This window comes from Cinclus cinclus, chromosome 8, assembly GCF_963662255.1.
Source record: "Cinclus cinclus chromosome 8, bCinCin1.1, whole genome shotgun sequence".
Lineage (NCBI taxonomy): Eukaryota > Metazoa > Chordata > Aves > Passeriformes > Cinclidae > Cinclus > Cinclus cinclus.
The window spans coordinates 1,760,337-1,777,754 of NC_085053.1; the positions used below are offsets into that span (position 1 = coordinate 1,760,337).

At 43.8% G+C, this 17,418-nt stretch overlaps 1 protein-coding gene across 1 annotated transcript; it reads right to left on the reverse strand.

The window, feature by feature from the left end:
• Positions 1-816: 816 nt before the first annotated feature.
• NTMT2 (N-terminal Xaa-Pro-Lys N-methyltransferase 2) lies at positions 817-16,738 on the reverse strand. The gene is made up of 4 exons (XM_062497710.1): positions 16,570-16,738; positions 9,033-9,208; positions 3,531-3,780; positions 817-1,091 (listed from the first exon to the last, which is right to left on the reverse strand). The coding sequence occupies exons 1-4, from the start codon at positions 16,721-16,723 to the stop codon at positions 817-819; spliced, it is 855 nt and encodes a 284-aa protein (XP_062353694.1). The 5' UTR covers positions 16,724-16,738.
• Positions 16,739-17,418: the final 680 nt, after the last annotated feature.

A 17,418-nucleotide genomic window follows, 5' to 3' on the forward strand; every position in this document is an offset into this window, starting at 1 on the left:
TATGAATAATAAAGAGAAGCTTTCAAGTGGTTTCCACTGTGAACATTCTGAAAAAAAAAAAATATTTTCCAGAATGTAATATGTGGGGGAAGCTTTTCACAAAATTTCAATGCAAACATGCAGATATTTGTCAGCCAAGCTTTCCCCCGGAGTGTGGAATCCCTTATGCACCACTATTGTTCTACAGCAGAGACATCAGGAAGATGAAGTATCTCCTAAAAATGGAAAACTAACCAGGTCGTTTTATTGTCCAAATTGACAGAAATGAAAAAAAGAAAAAAAAAATCTAAAAACTGCCTAGCAAATGCCAACAAAAAGAAAAAACGTTCCTTATATTCTTGATTTAAATATTTTAAAGTACAGGTAGAGAGGACAGTCAAAATTTGGGTGAAGTTTTCCAGAAGTTACTTGAATTTCCTGCTTCAGTGATCTGTCAGATCTTCCTTAAATTCCAAGAAGGCTTAAATGCCACAGTAAAACCCGGGTTTGTTAACACCTCATACAGAACACCCCAAAAATGCATTAACTACTACAGAAACTGCAGACCTAATTGTTTTCTATTAGTTTTGTACTCCTTATTGACTCGTTAAGGGAAGAGAGATCTGACAAGGAGGTTGGGAAAGAATTAAAAATAGAAAGAATGATGGAGCAGGGAGGATTTAGAAGCTCCTGGGAGAAGCTTTGTCATTCTCTCCTGACCCTTTAGGAGATGCTGCCCTGGAGCAGGGCGTGGCTGGGAGGATTCCAGGAGCTGCTTCTCCCCTTCCCAGCCCCGTGGTTCACGCATAGCCCAGTCCGTGCAGGCTCTCTGGGCAGTCAGGAGTGGCCAGGGCCTTTCTGCAGGGCCAGCATCCAGACAGGGACACACTGCTCAGGGAAGCCCTCCTGCCTCTCCTCCTGCAGGATGCTGAGTCCGCTCATTTCGATGAGGCTGTGCAGGATGTTCAGGTCTCGGATCACGCTGCTGTCCAGGCAATCCAGGGTGCAGCCCTCCCTGGCCACATTGTCCTTCAGGATGATCACACCGTTATCCTTCAAGCCATCCTGGCAGCGGATGAGAAACTCCAGGAGATCTTTGTCTGTCAGATATCCTGCAGGCGAAGAGATGGGAAAGAGATCACTGTTAGCCATTCAGACATGGCAGAATGGTGCCTTCATCTGAGTCTCCACAGCCTGCTATTGCAGGAAGTTATTATTCCAGTCTTGTCAGATTTAGCTAGGAAATCTTGGGCAAATCAACGAGATGAACAAATGCAGACTCCAATCAATACTTGGGATCCATACTGGTAGCAGCAACAGATGTGGACAGAAGCCACTGAGGAGAGTGGAGAAAATAGTGGGTGCTGAAGGGTTCTTTAATCTGGTGGTTTAAGTCATAATAAGAATCAGTGGCAGGAAGCTGGAGCCAAACAAATTCATACAGGGGATAAGTGACAACTATGTAACAGTGTAAGCAATTACCCCTTGGAAACTACCAACAGAAGTGGGGTTTACCACCTCTTGAAGTCCTCAAACAGAGTGTGGTTGAATCTTCCAAGATATGTTTTAATTGAACATAAACTACTGGCTTAGCACAAGGGTAAAGAAATGAATAGAACATCTTGGGATAGACAGAGAGTAGGTCAAACTAGATAATCCCAGTCCCCTCTGGTTTTGGCTGCTAAAAATCTTGGTAACATTGTGCAGCACAGTATCACTCCATCAAAGGAGTTCTGGATCTAAAATCCAGCAAAGAATGCAAGACCTTCCACAATGCCAGTTAAACTCATTATGTTACTCCATACCCCGTGGGATTTTTGCAGATACCTGTATATTTTTAATACTGCTTTTTTTCTGTTTTTTTTTTTTTTCCTGAGATTCTGTTTCTTCTTCCTCCTCCTCAAAGATCAGGAGTTCTGTTGAGAACAGTGGTATAGAGCTCATAGAAGAGCAAAATGAGAACTCTCACATGTGAAACATCTAACATGAAAAAACAAGGACAGGTGATATGAAAAGCTTGGAAAAAATAACCACCTGTATTTTCCAGATAAACTATTTCATTTTCTTGATGGAAGATTTAAACTTTTATAAATGGAAGTTGTAATTTCAAAACCACATTTTGACATAGCACATCAAGGTTTCTTAACCACTCCTAACAAAAACAAAAAACAAAACCCAAAAAAAAACCAACAAAAAACCCACCAAAAATGAAAACAAAACAAAACCATAACCCACCCCCCCCAAAAAAAAATAAAGGCCCCAAAACCTGAAGCTGAATACTTTTCTACTTTTCAAGCTGAAGGAAAATGGTAATTTTGTTATGAAAGGTAAGTTTCTTCTTTTACCTTTTTTACAAAATGAATGCCAGGGTTCCCATGCTTATGCATGCAAAAGACAAATCAAGGTTTCATTGGCAAGATTCACTGAAGCTTCTGAACACCTAATTTGGACCTTATTTTTCTCTTTACTTGGCTTTTAGCATAGTTCCCTAAGAAAATGAGATCTTCAAGGTTTAGCTCTCCAGCTGACAGTCCTGCCCTCGCTCCATCAAATGAATTTGTTGGCGTATTTCAGCCGAATTCAAGATAGGGGTAGAAGTTTGGTTAATGATTAAGATGACTCCATATTTCCTTGAGATTGATGGAGAAAGAAGATTCAGATCTGTGTCCATGCTAAGAATATGACATGCTGCCTTAGTTAGGTGCCAAATATCTGACCAGCACAGCCTTTGGTGGGTCTAAGCTCATTCCTCCTCATTTTGACTTTGATTTGCTCAAAAGGTGAGGCAGGAGTTAGGTTTACTGCAAAGACTCATTATTAAAGAAAAACAAAAATACAAAGGAAAATTATGGTGGTCTAAAGCAATTTGTGCAGACCTCCCCTTGAATAATTCCTTCTGCCCTCTGAAACTGTAATCTGGACACTTTGGTTCACAGATTAAGAGAAAATCTACTTTCCACTGCACAGAATTTTATTTTTTTTTGGTAAGGCACATAGCCCTCATTATCTGATTGCTCTAAATGCTACAGGGCATTCACTGGGGTGGCTGCAGGAGAAGAAGAAGATGTTTCTCATAGGAGGGGATGCTGTGGGACACAGCTAAGGGAACCTGTCTGATAAACATCAGTGCACGAATTAAGACCTGATCTATTGGTGATTCCACTATGGCTTTTTTCCTGATTGTTTCCTGAAATACCTCTAGGCCTGGATAATCAGCAGATTCAGAAACCACTGTTCACAAGTGTGGTCAGCCCCGTGAATCATTCTGCACCCCAAGCAACTAAGAAAGAGTATTTCTGCCCCAGAAGATCCATATAGAAGGCGTCCCCCTCAGCTGCACTTCTGCATGCAGGCTGCTCTCCAGGAGCTGCTACGTTTCTCCAGTATGTGTCCTGAAAAAACCAACTTGATTTGTACCCACTGGCTTGGGGGAACTCTCAGAAGCCCCTCGTGATGTTTCAGGAAGTAGTCCCAAAGGTCTGAGAGCCTCCTTTGAGCACAGGCTGCCTATTCTGTGAGATGTCAGGCTAGAAGGGTCAGGCAGAACTAACCTGAAACCCACTGAATCCAGATGACGTCGTATCTTCGTGGGGCTGGTGTGAATTCCTGCAGGCTCTTGCAGTAATACATCTCTACTCTGTCCTCCTTGCCCTGCAGGTAATTTGGGACCTCAGCCAGGAAATTCTCCATCATATCCACCAGCTCCACACTCTTGAAAACGGGCAGCAGGACATGCTTGCTGATCCGACCTATCCCAGAGCCACAGTCCAGGGCACGGCTGGTGCCAGCTTTCCCCACCCCCTGTGTGGTACAAGAAAATTATTTGAAATCTGAAAAATACCACCTGAAAAAAAAAAAAAAAATCACAGCAACTGTGTTACCCCCCCCCCCCCCCACCACCATGTGCCCAGCCAGCCTGGTGTCTTCTCGCTGTCACATTCCCAGGCTGCTGCTGCTGGGACTTCTTTCTCACTGTGTGGCCAGATAAGCCTCACTCTGTGTCCTGTAAAAGCCTAATAAAAAAAGGAACCAAATACTGCAAGCAAGCAGTAACTCCTGCAGCACAGAACTCCCGAGGTGCCCATGGGCATTTCTGCAGATACACAGAATCCCTGGGATCAAAGTGTAGTTCTCAAAGCAAATTGTGTTTGAACACAAGATCTTGAAGTGGTAGCTAACTTCTGATAACTCAATAAGTTTGGGAAGGAGCATATACAGAATTTGGCTTTTAGGCATAGAGACAAGAAAGGTGATTTGACTCAGTTTTGCTTAACTACTCCCTTCTTCTTCATAAATGTCATCTTTGGACAGAGATCAGACATGAAAAAATGTGGCACAAAGGCTGTGACTATGAGAAAATAATGAAGCGCTGTAAAAGAAGCTTTGTAATGAAAGCTGCATTTCATCACTAAAGCTTCCATTCTAGCTATAAAATGGCTCTTAAGAGCCTGCTGCTGTTCTGGAAAACAGAAATTCTGAGTCTACACATGCACTGGCTGTGGGATAGGAGCTCCCCTGGCCAAAGCTATCTGTTAAATGAATACATTAAAAGCAAATGTAAACACCTTTCCCCTATCCTCTGGAACTGAGTGTTGAACTGAAAGCTGTGGGCCAAAGTCCCTGCTGCAACTTCACTGCACTCAAAGGCAATGAGCCCAGGAAGAGCCTTGCTCTTCCTGCTCATTGGGAGACCCCCCCCTTTGTAATGAATTAAGCATAAATCATGCAGCTCACACTTTTTTTGGCCCGACTTCAGTGGGTAATCCAGCAGATCATTAAGGTCAAAGGACAGCACTGTCAATGCCATGACTATGAATAGCCCAGGCGAGCATCTGATTACACAGAGTAACTGTAGAAAGAGCACAGGGCCCTCAAGGGCTCTCACTGGACTCCAGGGCTGCTGCTCCCAATTTGTATGCCCAGGAAGATTAACCTCCTGATGTGTGCACCAGTCCACAGACCTTCAAACCTGTTGGGTTCTGGAGACTACCTGTTTGTAGTTAGCCAGAAAATGGGAGCCATCCCTCATCCACAGGCTGCACTCAGGAGCACGTGGCTTTTACTGAGGACCAGACTAAGAGGTAACAAGGAGTTCAGGAAAGGAGAAGGAACTGTGTCTTGGATCTTTACAAGGTGGATTTCCACATTGTTGGCTGGCAGATACATACATGTCTACACTGATGGGATTAACTGCAAATCTTTGACAAAGCTGCTGAGAAAAACTGGGATGATTTACCAAAACCACCAACAGAATTCGGCAAAAAGCCAGGTAATTCCTCCAACATTTGTGTTTCACAGAATCTACAGTCACAGTACCTTGCTCAAAGCAGGGAATTCATCTCCCATGACATGTCACAGCAAGGACCTCTGGTGACACATCTCTGTGTGCCATTCAGAAGAAGGAAAGGGAGCAGTTATGGGAGATGAAGTTCGATCCCACACTTTGCTGAAAAGGAGTGAGAGCTTTGAGCAGTCAGTTGAGAAGCCCTGTGAAACACCACGGCTCCATTCGTAATGAAAATGTTGACATAATTCCATGTTCAGCTAATATATTTTCAGTTTGGAAGTGCTCAGGGCTTTGACAGAGTATTAACATTTTCTTTGGAAGGCAAACATTTTCCCAAAAGCCTAATTGAGCTGAAAATCAGACTCCTTATTTAAAAAAATAGTATAAGTGAAAACTGTATGCCAGAACAGGCTTCAAAATTTGAGACTGACTGCTCCTCTGACTACCTGTTTCCCATTACTCAGAATCACTGTCCTTTAGGACACATATACACCCCAAAATTGTTCTCTAAAGCTAAATAGGACACTCATAAATTTCATTCAGAATAAAAGAGCTGTGGGATATGTTCCTGGTGCTACTTCAGGTCTTGGAAGAGCAGAAAGGCAGTGAAGCTATGTAGGACAAAAAAAAGGGAATCAGAGTTCAAGAAACAGATAGAAATCCCAGAGGTTTTCCTTCTAAATAAATAAAAAAGAGCACATTTTCAACAACATTTCTTCTATCACCCTGATCAAACTGGAGAAAAATCATTTTTAAGACGTTTTCACTCAGCAACTAACCAATCATGCAGGTGAGTTGGGGGCAAGAAAGGGAGAAAGCGTTGAGGGCAGAGAGGGAGCTATAAAGTCAATATAATCTCCATCTGTAATATTTTACACACCTCCAGCTCACAACCGATGCTGAATTAATGCTTTCTTTGTTTTCTTTATTTTCTTTTTTACTCGCTACCTCCGCATCAGGCACTTGGAAACGCAGTGGTCGCGTGGGCATCGGGGCATTAGCAAGATGCCATAAATCTGCAGGGCTGTAGCTGTGCTGATAACCCCGGAGCTGAGACAAGCCTGAAGCTTGTCTGCAGAGCACTGTTGGCTCAAGCCGTGTTGCTCTTGGTTTGAGTTCTGCCCACACACACATAAAACCTCTTAACTCGAGCACAGTGGCACTTTCAACTCCGCTCGGCTCGCCCGCGAAGGAGAGGGGCTGAAACACAAGGAAAGCCCTCAAGTCCCTTTCTGTAATTCCTTCCATGCGCCTGGGCAAGAGAAATTCTCCAATGGTAAAGAAATCCATAGCTCAGTTTGCAGTGGGGCTAAGAAATGCCATACCTGAAGGCATGCAGCATCAGTCATGGAAGGGAAATGTCACTGCGTGGCATTTCCACGCCAGCCAGATTAACTTGAGAGGGGTCATTTGAGTGGAACCGGGCAAGTGTCTTTTTAGGGAGCACCAGTTTTGCCAGAATGCAAAGTTTTAAATGGCTAAAACTCTCTGTGAAACGGGTATTTCAAATCTAGAGAGTAGTTTTTAGCCCAAAAAACATGGGAAAGAATGTTGAAAATGTCAAAGTACTTAGGGGATTTTTTTCTCATAACTTTCAAGGCAAAAAGAAACCAAACTTGTCAACTTTTCATTCCTAAAGAGCATTTTTTATTTTGGAACTAACTTGAGCTCTTGAAGACATAGGGAAATTGTTTTATTGTTTCAGAGGGTGGAACAATAAAAAATGGTTCAGTTGATCTAAAATAATTTTTCCTATTTTCCAATTTTGTTAAACTTCTCTTAAAAAAGAGAAAGTATATTAGGGTGAAGCAGATTGGTTTGTTTCTATCGTGACCCCCTTATGGGTTAAAAAAATATTCATAGGGCCATAAACTTGGTAAGACAGACCATTAGCTTTATTATGAAGCCACTGCTACAGAAAGCCACTAAATATCTGTATCTGGGTGAGCAGGACTCAAATTTCAGTTGTAAGAAAGGAAAATAAACCATAAATAACATAATCAATTGACTACATCCCAACAGAGGACAGGCTGTAACAAACTAAATCAGAATAAGCAAAAGGGGCAGACTCCTTTCTGTTCCTTTTTTATTTTTTTTTTTCCTGTTTGATCTTGGCCATTCAGAGTATCCTTTCTATCCCTGGCTAATTCTAGGAGTAGGAACTTTGCTCTGGAGTATTACGTATCTGTCATCACAGCTGATGCATTGGGTATGATTCCTCTTTGGCATGTGAAACTCTGTCACAGACTGTACTTTCCTTTTTGGGGTCTTGGAGAGGAGAAAGTGTAACTGCGTGACACAGACCTGCTGCAGGAAACTGCATTTATGTGATGTCTAGGAAGGGTGGAGTCTTCCCCTAAGCACACACTTATGCACCACTTGAATTCCACAAATGTCCTTAAAACAAGACTTAAATAAAATGTGGGGAACGTGCCTCGACTGCATTTCATTTTTCTTCTGAAAATGCCGTTTTCAGAAATGTCATTCAGAAATTACCATCAGGTTCAGCTCCTTAGTGAACCTCCTTTGCATTTTCTCATTTTGTGGTTGTTGACAGCGTGATATTGGGAGGCTTTTTTGCCTCAGCATTAATACAAATGATTGTTGATATAGAAAGATGCAGCTATTCACTTGTGTTTTGCTGGTTCACTGCCCCAAAAGTCTCCCTCTATCAGGCACAGCAAACTTTGCCATCACTTGCCCTTTATTGCTCTGCAGGGTTTCTATCTGTTGTCAAGCCATGCTCATTTTCCATCCCAATCCATTTTAACTGTGCCCTTTTTTTTTTTTTTTCCAGCTACAACATCTAATTAACCTATTGAGCTTTCTTGCCACAGCAGATCGTTAAGGCTAAAAAAAAGGTAATCTGGCTATCCCAAATTTGTACATTTGAGCAGAAAATTAGAGATCTATGGTAGCATTTTATAGAACTAGTCATTTTGTCAGCAGGAGAACTTAACAAACTTGTCTGTGGATTCCTTAACATCTAATATTGTTGTTGAGATGATTTAGTGGGCTCCTTCCCTGGGAAGAGGGAAGGGCAGGCAGAAACCATCAGGCCACACTTCTAAAGATTTTTAGATTTCCAAAAACAGTTTTCGGACTCAACAGGATTTTCAGAAACCTAAGGGCCAAAGTGATACTGCTCTTAAAATCCCACTTGGCATCTCCTTGCAATTCAGGCCAAAGCAGACCTTTCAAGATGTTTACAGACCTTTAGTAATCTGCCTGAAAAGGTAGGACTGTTAAAGGAAAAATATTTTGCCTAATGTATGTAGCTTATTCTACATACTTCCAATGTGCCTGGGAGATTGTGGGTTTTGTTGCAGTATTCTCAGAAATATCCATAAATAGGCAAGCCAGAAACTGGGCATTTAAGTCTCAGCTAGTTTCCCAATTGGACTGCAAGAATTTGCACAGACAAATGTGCCACTGAGGCCAACAAGGATTTTATCATGAAAGGTCCCAGAATTAATCCCTCACTCAAACCCAGCTACAAGATCTCCTTACACAATCCTCGTTGCAGCTTGGGAGCATTAGAAGAGGATGTGAAACAGGTACATGATGATGTAAGACCAGGAAAAATGTGTATTCATGCTGACGAATGACCTGGCAGAACACTACTAGACCCAACGAGAGTGGTGACCTGTGACTGCAAATCAAACGTGACTCATGGTGCCATTTAAATCAGGTGTGGCTGGGCACCCTGAGCATCACTTCTGACATCACCACCACTTCTTGCAAAAGATGAGGTGAAATTACTGACCCCAACAAACTTCCTGAGGAATTCCCGGGAGGACTCAACGTCTGTGTTGGAGAGCTCGATGTAGTCACCCATCATTCCCTCTTCCGTGGCGGGCACCTCCCGGTAGAAGTGTTTGGCCCTGGCGTAGAACTGCATCTCCCCATTGATGACTTGACTTGTCAGGGCGTAAAGTTTCACTGCAAGCAGAGAAATCACCATTTTATTGTTAATCACAGATATTTCTGGCTTAGTTAATTGCTCCGGAAGCACGACGATGAAGACATGTGAACTTGAATTGAGCCCTTAAAACACCAAATCTGTTTCTAAAGCAAAGGTGGAAGGAAAGGTGTTGGATTGAATCCTACAAGGGATCCAGCCCTCCTCATGCAAATTTGGTGTTTTCCAGGTTCAGAAGTCATGTCAATCATGACACTGTGTTTTCGTGTCAGTGAAAAACTGCTTCAGGTTTGAAGTGAGCGTACATGCCAGGACATCGAGTGGTCTGATTTTTCCTGGAAAAGCTGGGGACAGAATTTACTACTATGCAGAGTCATCACTTCTGCTATCACTGACCTAACTGTTGTGCAGATTTCCAGATATGCTTTCCAGCTATTGACAGCTGCAGGGAGAGTGCACCAGGAAGAGAGTGGATGAATGAGGCACTTGCTCTGGTTTATTTTTAGTGATACTGTATAGTCTGTGGCAGTGCAAGTAAGCTGAACCAAGGACCAGATGGCAGACTCAGGCCTAAATGAGTACACAGGGGGAGACACAATTTAGAAGAGACAGTCCTAAATTTTCATCTGTCACAGGTCCAGGAGCAAGGTAATCAGTGGGTGATATACTGAAAATTTCCTGTGTACCAGAGGCTTGGATGTTTTTTTTCATTGTTTGGCTACATTGCTGGTAACATACAGCAATCGGTATTTTGAAGCTGTTTTTTTAAAACCTGTGAGTTTTGCTGGATAAAGGGCTATTTTGCCCTGTTCTTCAAAAACTGAGGTCTATCCTCCTCAGCCTGGGTTTTTCCGTACTCGATGTGCATCAGCATATCAAAAGTATGGATTCAAAGCTCAAAAGTTTGGATTGAGGCAAGCTATAAATTTTTCTTGGAAGTCATCACCTCTGACTGTCTCATGTATGCACATAACTGCCCAGGCATTCTCCTGTGTGTGTGACAGACCCTCCACCAAAAACACAACTCCAAGCCTGGCAGTGAAAGCCAAGCAGTGAAGAGGGAGGGAGCCACACTGGGAACAATCCTTTGCAAGCACCACCTTGCAGTGTGAGACCAGCTCTGCTGCAGCTCAGGGAACTGGAAATGATCCAGTAGCAAACACCTTCTGAGTTTCATGACGAGAGAGAGAGACAACTCCCTGCCAGCTGCACAAAAGGACCAGGGAGCAGTTCTTTGTCCTTGCATCCTCAAACATCCATGGGAGCACTGCCAGCTGCTGCTGGGAAGGGTCTGAATAGGCATGTGCAGATTAGGGAACAGGAATTATGCCCTCCACGCAGAGGAGGAGAGAAGGGCAGAGGCCCTGAATATAAGCCTGGAATGTATTTAATTGAGGGCAAGCAAGCTCAGCGGGGAATGATAAGTGTGTGCCTGCCCATCCTCAGCAGGAGAGTGACATTTTGGAGGCAAATGAGGGGAGGACAAAGGACGTAGGATAGGGAATAATTACCACCAAGGACCACTCAGAACAGAATAGTGCTATTGGGTTACATATAAGCAGCATGCCCAGCATATTCCTCATCCAACAAAAGCAGCATTACCAGCCCCTCTTGTCATCACCTGCTTAAGTCAACTGCTGAACGGATACTATTAAAGCTTTAATCCATTACACATTTATGTTATGCCTGAGAAATTTATACCACAAGAAGCACCGAGCCCAGCAAGGGTCAAACCTGGGAGTTTTACACACTCCACTGATTATATTCACATACTCAGAAGAAACCTTTTAGCTGAAGAAATTAATACGAAGGAGGCAGCAGCCAATCCCCAGCACAGCTTGAACAGGGTGGCTCCCAGAGCCTGGGAAAAAGACTCCATCGGTGGCTGGGATTTTTCCAGTAAGGGATCTCTGTCCTTTTCCAGAAGTGGCACCATCTTGTCTTCTCTGTGTCTCCTTTTGCTCTGTTTCAGAGGTAAGCCTGTCTGCTGAACAGAACTGAATCCCTGTATGTCGGCTTTGTGAGATCTTCCATATCAGGACCCAGTGATGATTCCAGGGGTTGTTTCATGGACCTGTCAAGGGACAGTGATTTATCCCATCTTGCTAGATTGAAAGGAAAGGCATTTATGGGCTGTCTGCACACCAGGACAGCATGAACAACAAATATTCAGAGTCCTTCTACTCAAAACATGAGCCTGACCAGCGGCAACACATGGGGACGATATGGTGTTCAAGATATCAGATCTGGAGTGTGTGCTCTCACATTTTTCACTCAGAACCAATATCAGGCTTGCAGAATTCCTGCCAGGACTTGCATTCACATGCCAGCTGACTGCAGCTCCTCCTGGGCCATCTGGGGCCCCAGAGCCCTGCCCTACATGCTGGCATCCGAAAGTAGCTCTGGGTGAGCATCCACAGGGGATTCTCCGTGCATTAAACTGTGCAAAGACGTTTTTATGCATGTTTCCCACCCCAGGACATGCAAGGACTTGGGGCAATGCAAAGAAGGGCACTGTACCCAAAGTTTTCTCCTGTGGACCCACAGCCTCACGTGTACAGTGTGAGATCTATAGAGGTGATTTCCACCTCTTGCTCCCTCAGTGCTGCTCCTCCTTTTCAGGAATTTGCAGCACTGCCAACTCTCCCAATGCACAAACCCAGTTTTCCAGACGCAGCCAATCAACCTCACCTCCAATCTGCCTCGCAGCTGTGCCTGGCATGCAGGGCTCCAGCAGCAGCACCACAGGGAGGAGGAGGAGGTTTGCCAGCTTGCAGGAATCTACCCCAAAAGAGAAGTAAGCACCACATGTGCTTGGTGGCTGTCAGTGTTGCAGCCATGCCTCTCCCTCATCACAGGACCTGCCTAGCCAGAGGCATCTCCCTTTCCATGACCCGCGTGGGACTGCCTCGTGCATCAGGAAATGAAATACTTGTGAGGCCTGCTATGAGTACACAGCCTGCCTTCAATGAATTTCGTTAAGTAGGGCACGAGCAGGATAGAACGACGCAGGCTGCAACTTCCTCAGACATCGCAGGGCAGGCAGATGTCTAACATATGAGGTTGTCAGTGTGAAGGCAGGTACCCTGTAAGATTTAAAGTCAGAAATGTGTTTCCAGTAAAAGAAGAAACTTTTTTCATGGCACACTTGTCCCTCAGCTGAATCTTCTGGCAAGTCCCCAAAGCGGAGGTGGTTGAAGCAAACCCACTGCTCAAGCAGGCTGAGGGCACGAACTGCCTCCCCAAAGGTCACGCCAGTCATGAGACATCAATAATTTTCAGTCACTGCAAGCACAGTCTGGATGAAGAGTGGTGATCTACAGCTGAATGCCAACCAGTGTGGACTAGACAGACACTATCCACCTGAGCCTTTTGCCCTGAAGAGTTCAAAATATTATCTCTCATATTTTCTTATGGATCAGTTAAAAATGTTGTTTTCCAGTGCATCTGGTCTAAATCTCTAAAGAAATGGACCGCTTCATATGCAAGACCCAGTACAATCCCAACCTGCAGTATGCTGACTTACAGTTCTTGACTTCAGGGTTTCCTCAACTAAATTTCCCTGGCAGAAGCAAATGTTGCAAGTAATTTTTTTGAAGTTTTTATTTGTGAACATTATTTTGTGGCTCCAGTTGCTTTCTGCAAGATACTGAACTAATTCCAGTTTGGCTGAGTGCTCCCTTTTAAATGCAACATCTGCTTTGTGCATCAGCTGAAAAATAGTTATCTGTGTACATGGTAGAATCTACCTCTCTGCTGTGGGCTGAGTACCATGTAAATTCTGTTTTATAGAGGATGAACATCATCCCACTCCCAAAGCAGATTTTACTTACAGCCATGTGCCTCACACGCATGAATATTTGTCTCCAGGGATGGATCTTCTCAGTTTTCCACTGCAGATCTCAGCCCACTGGCACCAAGTCCCACAGCCTGTGTAAACACGTGCATAATTTCCAGCATCTGAGTAGCTCCAATAAAGTCCACTGGGCTTAAGGGCTCTCACACACTTTTAAGTACATTGTTGGATCAGGGCCTGAAGTTGCTCATGTCTTTTATTTATAAATGTTAGCCTGGTCTGTAAAAGTGACATGTTTCTCTTAACAGGCTGTGATACCAGATACGCTCAGCTCCTAAGTAAACACGCCTAGAAGAGCTCCACCACTGAACCCAGCAATGGAGCAGGGGGAGAGTGAAGCTAGCAGAGTTTGAAGGAAGCTTTGGACTTGCTGACCTTGGGCAGAACTGCAGGATCCAGTGTGAGGCTTGATTTCAGTGTTATTACTCCTAAGTAGGGTTCAGCACATGCTTAACTTCCCCGCAGGGTCACAGTGTTGATCTAGTCCTTTGACACTGTGTACACAGAGATATCTGGCTCCAGTCTTAGAGCCTGAGAAGTTCAGCTCCTTTCTGCTCAGCTCCACTCTGAACTGAGCTGGAAACTGTCATTACGCAGAGATGTTCAGACCTGCCCCATTCTGTCCTCTCCATCACAGAGAGCACTGGATCACGGGATAGTCCAAATTAAAAGAGACCTAGGGAAGTCTCTGGTCCAAACTGCTGCTCAAAGCAGGCACAGACGTGATGACAGATGAGGTTCATCAGGATTTACACAGCTCGGTCTAGAAAGCCTCTGGTGATGGAGAATTGTACAACTTCCCTGAGCAACCTGTTCCCATGCCTGACTGCCCTCACATAAAAAGATTTTTTTCCTTATAGCTAGTCTGGACTACTTTTGATTTATGGCCACTAGCCCTTGTCCTCATGCCACATACAACTGTGCAGATCTTGGCTCCATATTATTCATGACCTTCCTGTAGGTACTAGCAGGATGATATTTGCTCTCTCTTCTGGCTGAACATGCCCTATTCCCTTGGTCTGTCTTCACAGGGATGTGCTCCAGTTCCCTCACCATTCTGAGGGTTTTCCAACCCATGTAACTTCCTGCACCAGGAGCTCAAGGCTCTACACGTAGGGTCTGATGACTGCTGCAGGAAAAGGGATCATCACTTCCTTCAGTCAGCTAGCCATGCTTTTGTTAATTCATCCTGGGATTCTGGTGGCTGCCTTTGTTTCCAGTACATTGAGCTGCTGCCTACCAAAACCCCATCAGGAGGGCACTCCCTGACCAGTCCATGGTGTTGCTGAACAGGGTTTTTCCTATCCAGGTACACAACTTGGTGTTTGGTTTGGAATTTCAGTGGATTTGAATGGCACTAGGTTGCTGCTGTCTCTTTCCTCCAGCCAGTTTAGGTGCCTCTGGATGGCAGTCCTGACTTAGAGCTTGTGGGCAAGTCCTGGCAGTTGGCTGCAATCTCTGGATGTGAGCATAAAACAGACCTTCACCTCCTCCAGGTTACTGATAAAGATGGCAGGGGGGTTGAAACAAGATGAGCTTTAAGGTCCCTTCCAGCCCAAACCATTCCACGGTTCTAAACAGGACAAATCCCAAGACAGACCCTTGTAGGATTCCACTGAGTTCAAGATTTCACCACAACTCTCTGAGCCAATCACCCAAACATTTCTTACCTGCCTGACTCTCCCCCTGTCCAGACCCTGACACCATAGCAGGATGTGAATTTCCCTGGACGTGTATTCACGGCACAAGAACCACTCCATCTGTCCTCATGCCCACTTTTACTTCCTGACAATAACCATGGAGTAAAAGACATGCTGCACATTCACGTGAAGGCTGGGCTCACAGTCCATCTTCCATGGAGCCAAAGAAATTTGGGTAAGCTGGCAAAAGGCTTGTAAGATCATTAGTTGAGTTTTAATGAGTCAGGTCATGAAAAGCCTGGCAGAGGGGACCTTTGGTCTTATAGAAACATTTTACAAAGCCTGTTGGCCAGGAATGGAAATTCAAATAAAATTCAGACAAGAAATAAGCATAGTTTTATGAGCAAAGCAATTAGGCCTGGAAACAGCTGAATGGTGACTGATGGATTCTCAGCCATTTGAAACACTTAAACCAAGGTATTTCTGTGTTCTTGAATGCATACTGTGACCCAGACAAGCTACAAGCACAACGCCAGAATTTTTACACTCAGTTCTAGATGCTCATCATGGTACCTTCTAACCTTAAAATGATATAGTGGTACCTACACTAACAGTTAACACTGTAGGAAATCCTGCTTGGTTTCTAAAAAGTTGTGTTTATTTTCAAAATGAATGAAAGAATAACATTTTCATCAACTTCATGAGATTCCATCAACCTGTAATTTATTTCCCTTCCTTTCCATTTTTCCTTCCTTTCCATTGATCACAGCTATCTACCACTAAGGGATAGGTGTATTTATCTTCCATGTTTGATTTTAAATAGATGCAGATATTGCTGCATTTAAAAAGCCACATTAAAAATACTAAGATAACATGAAAATGTTTTTTTCTCTTTACAGAATTAATGAATTCTACCCTCTTGAGCAGAGTTATCACTGGCATCTGTACAGTTTGCACAAACAGGTAAAATATTACTTTTGCCTAAATGGATCATTCCCTTAGAAAGGAGCCCCCAAAAATTCAGTTAAACAGATTGCACAGGCTCATTCTTCCCAGCTGAAAATTCCTACAGTTCTGACATTTAGTGTAAGCTGAATAATTCTGCTTAAAACAGGACATGCTAAAGTAATACAGACTCAAGTCAAATCTACTTTTTATCTTTATTCTCACAGGGAAATTTTGTTTCTTATTGAGGGTCAAACTTTCATAAGAAAAGAACATTCATTTTCTACATCTTAAAAAAACAAACAAACAAACAAACAAACAAAAACTTGACAAACCCTTTTGATATTCTGTACTAGAGGCTGTCATTGAAATTTGGATGCAAAGAAAATTTTGGAAGCATTTTCCTCCCAGAGAGCAAACAGTAGATTAGACAATCTGCTGCAAAGATCTTCATAACAAAGAATTTTTTTCTTGAAAAAAAATTTAAATCGCTACCTTTCAAGCACTTGTCCAAAATAATACAAACACCAGAGCTAGGGACACCCAGAATGACAACAGAGCAGGCAGCAGGCAAAACAAAGAACCACCTGCCAGCTCTGCTAGCTTTGCATTTGTCCTTCCAAGCTCCAAACAGGTCAAAGCATGTTTTACTCAAATGATGGCAAAAATAGGAACGGTCAGCCAGGAAACAAGTCTTGCAAGTGTTTCCCTTGCCCTCCTCTAAGAGTCTGTGAGGTATTTAGGCGAAACAACAGGCTGTTGGATTAGAAGGATTTGGGAGACACAGTTCCAAACTCTTTAGGGAGCACTGCAGCCTCCTGAGCTGGATTTCTCAAAACTTCTCCTCCTCCTCACTGCCAGTAGCGCGTTTACCCTCCACCATCTGACACGATCCATCTTCCCAGAGCACACACGGACACTCCTGCCCACGGGTACTCACCCAGGGGAAGCTTTTCCAGCAGATAAAGGTAACACTTGAAGAAATCGTTTTGGATCGCCTTGTGCAAGACAAAGGACATGCTGTGCCGACAGAGCTCTTCGTCCGTCTTGTGCCAGCGTGACTTAAAGGCCAAATGTGCTGCTTTATAGGCCATGATGAAGATTTTTTTGGGGATAATGGGCAGCTGCCGTGGCTGGTGCTCTCTGGAGGACCTCTCCTTCCGAGGGGGAAGAGGCAGTGTCATTTAAATTGTGGCAATGTGCTGTCATTCTATATCGGGATGGGTGGCAGGAGGCGGGCAAGAGGGGAGTGAGAAATGCTGGCTCTTGGCACTGCCTCACAGTTATCCCTGGAGTGTCGCCCTCCCAAACAAGCAGGTGCTGGAAAGTGAAGGAAAAAAAAAATCCACCAGGGAATTGCTTAGCTAGGGTAAAAGCGTATCTGCTTCAAAAAGGAGTGGTTTTAATTCAATTGTACTTAATCTGTTCAGTTTTCAATCCCAAGGAACTCAGATATTATCCAGAATCTCCCTCTTATATCTTAGCAGGGTGATTTTGTTTCTGTGTCTCTCCCACACGATTAGTTCTTCAGTGCAGGGCACTCGAGAGGAAGCCCAGAAAACAGAACATGGATGTGCCTCTACACAGACTGTGAGTCCTAATAAACTGTGATTCTAGCAAGCAAAAATTTCCCATTTTCAAGCTATTTGTTCCAGGTGTCTGCAGTATCAGCACGCTGCACTGTAGAAACACAGTCAGGAAATTGGATGTTCCCAATACAAATGGGAACATTTGTACATCCCTACATCCCCAGCAGCACTGCAACCTCCTGACAAGTATTTGACCAAGT